Genomic DNA, 9841 nt, shown 5'->3' on the forward strand with positions numbered 1-9841 from the left:
AAATGCAGCAACAATTACGCTTCGATTTCAAAACTCGTCCGTTCTATCTTTTTTCAGAGGATATTTAGCTATGGCCTTTATATTTTCATCGGATATGTTATTTATATTTAATCGATACAAATACAAAAGTGTCGATACTTTTATGTTAGGTGTCGATACTTTCGAAAGGATAATTACCTATTTTTTTGAAAGTGTCGATAATTTATTACACGTACTTACGAAAGTATCGACACTTTCAATATATCCGGTATCATTTTACCGGTTATCATTTTGATACCGGTTTTATCATATTTTCACCTGTTATATCGTTGTGGATCGATTTTTTTAAAGTATCGACACATTATAGGCGCTATAACTGCTTCTCTTTTAAATTCACAAAGTGTCGATCCTTATATAAAGTATCGACACTTTTAATATATCCGGTAACGTTTTACGTTTTATCATTTTTTACCGGTTTTATCATATTTTTACCTGGTATATCGTTTGGATCGATACATTTTTTAAAAGTATCGACACTTTATAGGATTTAAAACTGCTTCTCTTTTAAATTCACGAAGTGTCGATCCTTATATTAAAGTACCGACATTTTAAATGTATCCGGTAGCGCTTGACCGGTTTTATCATTTCTATACCGGTTTTGTCATAGTTTTACCTGTTTATATCGTTTTGGATCGACACATTTTTAATTTGGATCGACACGAACCGGTAGCACAATTTTTTAATATTCTTCTCTGACCTACTTATAAGTATGGACACTTTTATAAAATATATACTTTTTTTAAAGTTATGTAATTTATGTTTCAATTTTTTTAATAGTGTTTCATGTTTTCCACCTATAATATTAATTTAATAATTTCATTACAAAAAATTTTGATTGTTTTGATATTTTATAAAATATTATTTAGATTTTAAATTTAACAATATTAACTAAAGATAATATAAATATTTTCACAGTGAAATAAGTATGAACACTTTTATAAAAAGATAGATAATTTACAATATAACAGGTAAAATATGACAAACCAGATTCATTATGACAAACCGGTAAAATTTACTTGATATTTAAAAGTATGGACACTTTTATAAAAAGGATAGATACTTACCGATACCAAAGTTTACCGGTTACCAAATTTTTAATAGTTTTTCATATTTCTACCTAAAATTATTAGTTGTCAACAAAATAGATACCGCTAAACCGAATTTATTAATACATTTTAATGTATCCGGTATACTGTATATTAGCCATATATTAACCCGCCTTTCTTTGAGACATTCCCAGCTTTAAACACAATAGATTCGTTCCTGACATGGAATTCTTAGCACAGTGTGTCATAAACAACCCAAAGTTGTCTCTTCTCATCGGCTCAACTGCCCTTTCGTCTTTGTTTTTCACTCTCACTTTCAGCGCGTGCAGAATTTTAATTAGAAGGGTACTGTACATGAATAATATCCCAATATAGAGCGTTGCTTTTAGGAGTCCCTGACTACCAAAATTTATAAAATAACCCCTTAATTATAGGATATGTTTTATTAAGTTTTTCGACTATTAAAAGTTACATAATGATTATCTGACTAATATGTTCCAAGCTCGTCCTTTTTTGTTAAGAAAATTGACGGTCGTTTGAGTTGAATATTAAAATGTTTATTGGAATATAATAGAATATAATCCAAGAGCCGTTTCAGCTAAATTTTGTGGAACGACTCTTGGTTTGCATTGTGTCATCGAGTTAGTTTTTAAAACATTATGCAGTCTAGTCAGTGTTCGAAAGCAACGACAATGTCAATACACATCATTAAAATATGATTTTATCATAATCCAATTAGTAAGTTAATGTCTAGCTTAGACGGCTGTCAATTTTTTAATATAAAATGATGAGTTTGAAACATATGAATAGTCGAACAACTATTTTGTAACTTTTAATAATCCAAAGACTCGACAAAGTATCGTCCTATAATCACGAGACTATTTTGTAACATTTAATAGTCGAATGAATCGACAGAGTAGCGTTCTATAATCAGGGGACCATTTGTCTCCTTTACCCTAATTAGGAATACAATTATACGTATGAATTAGTAACAATTGAGTATTGCATTTTGTCGAATATTTGAATTTAAAAAGTTAAATTTTAAATCTTTTGATGAATATCTGAATTCACTCTACAAACCTATATCTCCAAAGTTCAAATCACCTTAAAAGTAAATGTATTCTTTGTTTTATAATCAAAATATATATTCAGATTTACGAATTCAAAATTCGCATATGCATAAGTAATATAGATATAAATAATAGATATCTATATTTAGGGATAACAATTTCACCCTCATCCGACGGCTTCCGATTCGATTGGATCAGTTTTTTTAAAAAGAATTTTGGGTACGGATCGGGTAGAATCGGATTTTTTAAGGGATGAAGTCGGGTGAAAAACTTCTGATATGATCTGAGGATAATAATTTTTTTCTTAAAAAAATATTTTTAATTAAATCCTTAATTTATACTGGGTCAGGTCATATTTATACACTAAAAATCAGCAGTCAAGGAGAAGTAAGATATATTTGGATCGGATATAAACTTTTCGGGTCGGATCAGATCGGGTTCGAGTGAAGAGTGCATATTTTTAGGTTGGATCGAGTTAACAAAAAATTTGCCATCACAATCATTTTATACATTGAATTTAACAAAAATCAATAATTCAAGTTAATCTATTGTACGAATAAACTTGACGAACTTCTATTTTTTAAGGTAAACTACATCATTCTTTACTGAACTATATTCTCTTTCTTATTATATTCATTATATTTTTATTTTTCTAATTTACTCATTGAGCTTTTAAATTATTATTGTTTTGATCTCTTCGAATTATTTTATTATTTATTTTCGTATGACTTAATATTTTTATTATCATTTAATATAAAATAATTAAAAATATAAAATAATAAAAACAGAAGATGTTAGGACGCCATTGTCGGCCACCGTCGACCACCGTAGATGGTGGTCGTTCGGTTCTAAATTTTATGGGTCGGTTCGTCTCAACCCCTGAGTTAGAACCTGGTAGTTGTTTCACCGAATAATGTCCGAATCTGACCTGAAAATTTGGGACCGAACAACCACTATCTAATTCATGGAGTTCGAAGAAAGTTCTAACAAAATGGAGGTCGGATTTGGACTCACAATGTCGAGACGAAGCTACTCATGAAATTTGAGATCGAACGACCACCATCTACGGCGATCGATGCGGCCAGCGGTGGTGTCAGACAACCTTTTTTTATTTTAAACTTTATATTTTAAATTAGTTTATATTAAATAATAATAATAATACCACATCATACGAAAATTATAATAAAACAATTCAGAGGAATCAAAACAAGAACAATTCGAAATTTCAATGAGTAAATTAGAAAAATTGAAAGTACAATGAGTAAAATAGGAGAGAGTATAATTTAGTAAGAAATAGTGTAATTTACCCTTTCTTAAAGAACACGGTGATCATTTTGGTAAACTAAAATAATAGAGAGTAATCTTTCAATTATTATAAAATAGAGAGATGAAATTAATAATTAGTCCTCAAAATTATTTGTCCCAAAATATACACTACTATAAAAAGAGAAATGAAAGAGCCCATCACTCGCCTATCTCAGCGCGTGGGAAACAGCGTCACTTTCTCTAGACTTTCTCGAATCACCACCATTACCACAACTCTCTGATAAAAACTCCATATTTTTTTAATGTGCTAACCGTATTTAACGAACCGGTCCCGGTTAACTGAGCGCACTTTAGCACTCCCTGCGCACGATAGGCCTCCCTCCCTTTCCTCGCCGCGTAGAATCGTTCGTGCTTTTCTTCTCCGAAATGGCTGAGTTGACTCGGGCTGATGTGTATACGCCTCGGTCGATGCAAGTATGGAGAGCGCTTTTGAATTGGCTCGCTTTTTTCGTTCAGATCTTTGCTCAGATCATCAGAGCCGTCGGTCAATATCCTCTGCTCTCTTCTTCGTCGGCGACAACGGAGACTCCGACTTCTACGCACCGTTTTAAGCGCTTGCCGGTCGTTGACTCGACCGAGATCGAGTCCCCCGCTACGGTCGAAATCGCTGCCGTTTTGGGCTCTCCTGCTCCTGCCGGCGATGTCCGCATCGAAAAACTCGTGGTAGGAATTTTTTTGTCCTCATTTTTTACTCGTAGTAGATTCTATGTTCTTTAAATTAAGCAATCGAAATGCAATCTCATCGGTTTTTTAAAAATTTCAAATTAAAAATCATGAGCTAAAAGGAACAAATCAGTTATTTAAATTCAAGGTTTTGATTCGTAATCAATCACTATTGGGGATTCAACATGTAAAGTCAGTAACAAAAGGAATCCTATCAGATGTAGGTTTACAATTAATTAAACTTTCTATTGTGCCTAAAATTTTTGGATGTCGAAAGTTCTATTAAGAAGCAATAAAGATGCTAAGTTTGGTTACTTTCAAGGTAAGATGTTCCAACCTTGTGAAACTGTAAAACAAAAGATAGTGTGTACCGTTGATGTTCTAGGTTTGATCATTGCTTTTGCAGGTAGTTCTCGACTTGGACGAAACTCTCGTGTGCGCGTACGAGACGTCTAGTCTTCCACCTGCCCTCCGTAGTCAAGCAACGGATGCTGGATTGAAGTGGTTTGAACTGGAATGTGTATCTTCAGACAAGGTTTGCACATGAACAATCCAATTCTCTATTTTAAATGATGTGATGTTTATGTAAGAGCTTTGTCATTTGGGTGCTTTGATCTTTGAAGGAATTCGAAGGGAAACCTAAGATCAGTTTACCGTGTTCGAGCGTCCGGGGTTGCAGGAATTCTTGAATCAATTAAGTGAATTTGCTGAACTTGTGCTGTTTACTGCTGGCCTTGAAGGTTGCTCAACTTTTAGACATTGTTTTGTTTTTATCAAATCACTTCATTCATTTTTTCATGAATTTATTAATGGCTGCCCACAGGCTATGCTAGACCGCTTGTTGACAGAATTGATAAAGAAAATCGATTTAGTCTTCGACTTTACAGGCCCTCTACAATTTGCACGTAAGTGCTGCTTCCTCTCTATGCTTCTATAATATTCCGGCTTGCATACTCTCGGATTTGTTTGGAAAATGATGAAATCCTTTCGTACTTCGCTAGGAAATTATACTTGTTCTTTGTATCTCATTGCCTGCTTAAGGTAACATTTGTATGTATGGAACGCACTAGGATTAGTTTTAGCTCCCGAAAACTCGCAACTCGGTTTGTGAGAGGCTTTAGATGTTTTAGGGCAAACTTGTGCCTCCTCTGTGTTGTATGTGTAAGAAATCAACTTCTTGGATTTATTTGCTGTTTACATTCTAACACAACAGTGAGTATCGGGAGCATGTGAAAGACCTCTCGTGCCTATCGAAGGACTTATGCCGAACTGTTATTGTAGACAACAATCCTTTCAGTTTCTTGTTGCAACCCTTAAATGGGATTCCATGCATTCCATTTTCTGCAGGGCAGCCGAATGATACACAGGTAGCGGGATTCGCATCATCTTAAACTTGTTATCCTCGTTGAATATAGATTTGTTATAGTGTGTCTGTTCATTCCGATGTTTACGTCTTGTTTTTTTTATGTTGAAAAGCTTCTGGATGTCCTCCTTCCGCTTCTCAAGAACCTTTCTCTGCAGAAAGACGTGAGACCGTTTCTTTACGACAGGTTCCGCATGCCCGAATGGTTTGAAAAGCAGGGTATCCCTGCTTCTGGTTGGTCAGCGTAGGAGGAGGATCACATACGCAAGGCTGTCGGTTCTTCCGCGTACTTCCTTTCTGTTACCGATCTTCGTCCAAGGCATCATAAATTCTATAGATAGCATCCGCTTTCCGGACATGCTGATGAAAGCCCGAGTCCTGCAAACGGATTAATTGGATGCTATCTCGTATTGTATTAGGTAAGGCATTTATGTATTCAGATCCACACAAATTCTCGATTCATAGTCCTGTTGGATGTTTATATAGCTTTCGGAATTTTGTAAATTTTTCTTCTCAACCAATGATTATTTCTAGCTTACACATATAAGGTCATTTATAAGTTCGTTTATGAGTCATCTATTAATTCATTATTTATTTATTTTTTTTTTCCTAGAAAAATATAATTGAAATATTTGTGTTTATTATATATTTATAGAAAAGAGTGTCCAGAGAAATATATTACTCATAATTAATATCATTTGATACATTAAAAGCAATAATCTCGAAACAAACAGAGTAAATTATGCTCTTAGTATCTAAACTATCAGTTTTGATCTGTTTTAGTACCTAAACTTCAAAAAAATTCAAAATCATACCTAAAGTTTAGCTTTTGTTTTATTTTAGTACCCCGTTCAAAACTTAATGTCAAGTTTTGAATTTTTTTTTAAAAGTCTAGGTACTAAAACGGACCAAAATTAATAGTTTAGGTACTAACGCATTAAGTTTTTAATAGCGATGTACTAAATGAAATAAAAACTAAACGTTAGGTATAGTTTTAAAAGAATTAAAAGTTTAGGTACTGAAGCGACTAAAACTGATAATTTAAGTATTAAATGTGTAATTTACCTAAAAATATATTTATTGACTTTGTTTGTTTTATTATTCATGGTTTTTCTAATTATAGCAAACATGTTCAATATTCATGAATATAATCGCTAAATGATATTTAGTGTTTGAAAACATATCATGTTCGCGAATATTTAACGAACAAACATACACAAAGGTTTAAATCTTTTAATAACATAACTAAATATAAATTTATTCGTTCAAATCTGATTCGTTCCGAGTGTTGAACCCTTTTAAAATCATTGTGAACAAGATGATAAAGAAACCAGAATTTTCTTGAGGCGGCTGTTGTAGGTGAATGGGCGTTCCTGCAGAACCAGATGACCTGCTTTTTCTATGTATTCTAGACTTGCTCTCTCTCCAATTTGCCTGTCACAAATAATCATACTTTTATGTTGAAATAGGAAATATATATTAAATTCGAATTATAATATCTATAATCCATAATTTATTTTATCATACTCTTATGTTGAAATTTTTTTTTTTATTAAAAATTAGAATTAATTACATTATATGTCCTTAAACTATGATCCTCATTTTAATATATTACCCCCCACGTTTTATTTTGGGTCAAAATATCCTTTCATTAGTTGAAAACCCTTAATCAACTAACAATCAACGTCTAGAATTAACATAGGAAGAACATGCGTAGAGAGCTTACGTTATGTGTCCAAATCATAGTGAATGACAACGCGCAGTACCACATCATGTTTTTCTAAAAAGTTAAAAGTAAAATATTATTAAATATTTATAATAATTATTTATAACCACTTATAAGGTGAATGTTGCACTCTCCAATTACTTCATTACATAACAAAACCAGTAGCACATCCTTAAACTACGATCGTCTCTAAAACGGAATAGAGATCAAATTAACACTATTATTAAACGTTAGAGATGTTTTGTTGCATTAAGTCTCTAAACTTTTAAATATTCTAATTTCATTCTTAAACTACGACTACCATTTTTAATTATCTTCAATGTTTAAACATTTCAATTCATCCCCAACTATGACCTTTATTCTAAATTGTCTCCAAACTTTTTGAATATTATAATTTCATCCCAAACTATTTGTATATACTAATCACGTCCCTTATTAAAAAAATCGTTAGGCCAAGTTATATTATTATATGTTTGAAAAAACAAAATTTAGGTTAAATTATGGTTTAAACTAATTATATTTGGATGAATTTGGGGATAAATTTGGAATATTCAAAAGTTGGGACCAATCTAGAAAGAGGGTCATAATTTCAGGGTGGAATTAGAATGTTTAAAAGTTAAGGACTAGTTTAGAATGAGAATCGTAGTTGAGGATGTGCTTGGAATATAAAAAATTTCAGGACTAGTTTGAAATGAGAGTTATAGTTTAGGGATATATGACACAATTAACTCTAAAAATTATATATTTAATGAATAATAGTTTATTTTTAATGAATTGATACGATAATAAATATTTTGGTTCCCAGAAGAAGAAAAAATGTAAAAATAATTGTATACTTACTGTTTAACGGAGCGAGCAATATGCGAGTCAAATATCTGATCATTCTTTCCCCACAAAAGATGTATCTTCTGCAGTAATAAATTGCTATAAGTTTATGATAAATTATTTTCCGTCGTCGTTGGTCGTTACGGTCTTGATATGACCTCTCATGTGTCATGATTGAGTTACTAATTTAGTCCATCTATCATGTTAATTGTCACGTTATCAATCACCGTGACTATCAAGTCAGCTCCATTGGTTGTCATATCAACACCCTGAACTATTACGTCAGCACCATAACGATCAACGACGAAAATCGTTTGTTAAAGGGTTACATTAGGTTTATTTTTTGAGTTAAAAAATCATATTAAGAAAAAAAAAATATGATGAACGTATTGATTTTTTTAAAAAGTAAAACAACATTTGATGTTTTTGCCTTATATATATATTAAAATTAATTATATAAAGTATAATAAAAATATACAAATATGTCAAAATATGCCGATAGTCCGACTGTTATAGTAATTAAGTGACAGCAACATTCATTTATATAAGATTTGAATTATTTTTCATTCGCCAATTATAAAAAGTAAAATTATATATAAAATGATTTATAAAAAATTCTAATTAAATCATAATGACAAACTCATTATAAATCATCAATATAGGTGACTTTTAAACAATAAAATTATATTGTTAAAAAACAATTAAATTATTGGGTAAAGTATACAAATGGTCCATTGACTGCAAGACGATGATTTGTTGAGTCCCTCGACTATTAAAAGTTTCAAAATAGGCTCTCAACCATAAGACATTGATTTGTTAAGTTCCCAAAACATTAAAAGTTCAAAAAATAGTGACTCGACTATTTATATGTTTCAAAATCATCTTTTTTTTAAAAAAAAAAATATTGTAGTCTAAGTTGGATGTTAACCTCTTAACTAGGATATGATAAAATTTGATTCTAGAATCTCAAAAGAGTATCATATCTCAGTTAGCGTATTAATGTCCAGCTCATATGACTATTAATTTTTTAACGAAAAAGGACGAGTGTAGAACATATGAATAGTTGAGTGATCGTTTTATAACCTTTAATAGTCGAGAGACTCATAAAAATAATGTCTTATAGTCAGGGGACCATTTTATAACTTTTAATAATCGAGATAATATTTATGTTCTTTATCCTAAATTATTTAATATAATTTTTATTAAATAATAAATTATTTATTTTAATATACAATATTGTTGAAAAAATTATAACCTGGTGGTAACTAGGGGGTAATCCTTGTCATTGATGATCAAAGCCACTAGAAGTTCCAATTTCTCCTCTCTGTAAATAGATATCCCTGCATAATTTTTGAAAATTTTTTTAAAAGAAAATAACTATTAATTAATTTTCCTTAAATTAATTAAAAATTAATTACCTCCAAAATTTCTTTGTAGAACCATTCGGCAACTTTGGCAAACTCACTGAGGCAACTCGAAGGAGGGTTTCAACACACCTTGACCGAGTCGGAAGCAAGTAATCGCCCCAGCTTTTGAACCCTATATGACTGAGTCGGGCTTTGCTGATTGACTCAGTCAAGGCAATAACCGAGCAACTCACCACCATGACTCAACCAATCCAGGATAAGCCTCAGCCATCTTAAAACCAACCATTCCTCCATAACTTAAACCAACCAAGATACATTTTTCCACGCCCAGCTTCTTCAACCCTTTGGCTACGCAATCGGCTTGAAACTCCGCCGACCGCTCGGTAGTGTCGGTGACGGAGTCGCCGAAGAAGACG

General features: G+C 31.9%; 1 protein-coding gene and 1 pseudogene across 1 annotated transcript; one reads left to right on the top strand and one right to left on the bottom strand.

Moving 5' to 3' along the window:
• The first annotated feature begins 3779 nt into the window (after nt 1–3779).
• On the top strand, nt 3780–5859 carry LOC120200621 (CTD nuclear envelope phosphatase 1 homolog). The gene is given in 7 exon segments (XM_039201420.1): nt 3780–4144; nt 4551–4679; nt 4768–4792; nt 4795–4884; nt 4968–5049; nt 5358–5511; nt 5621–5859. Coding segments are annotated over 7 exon segments (912 nt in total). The 5' UTR covers nt 3780–3847; the 3' UTR covers nt 5756–5859.
• Nucleotides 5860–6795: 936 nt separating this feature from the next.
• Nucleotides 6796–9834, bottom strand: LOC120200595 (annotated as a pseudogene).
• Nucleotides 9835–9841: the final 7 nt, after the last annotated feature.

Source organism: Hibiscus syriacus, unplaced genomic scaffold (genome assembly GCF_006381635.1).
Source record: "Hibiscus syriacus cultivar Baekdansim isolate YM2019G1 unplaced genomic scaffold, ASM638163v2 tig00006230_pilon, whole genome shotgun sequence".
Lineage (NCBI taxonomy): Eukaryota > Viridiplantae > Streptophyta > Magnoliopsida > Malvales > Malvaceae > Hibiscus > Hibiscus syriacus.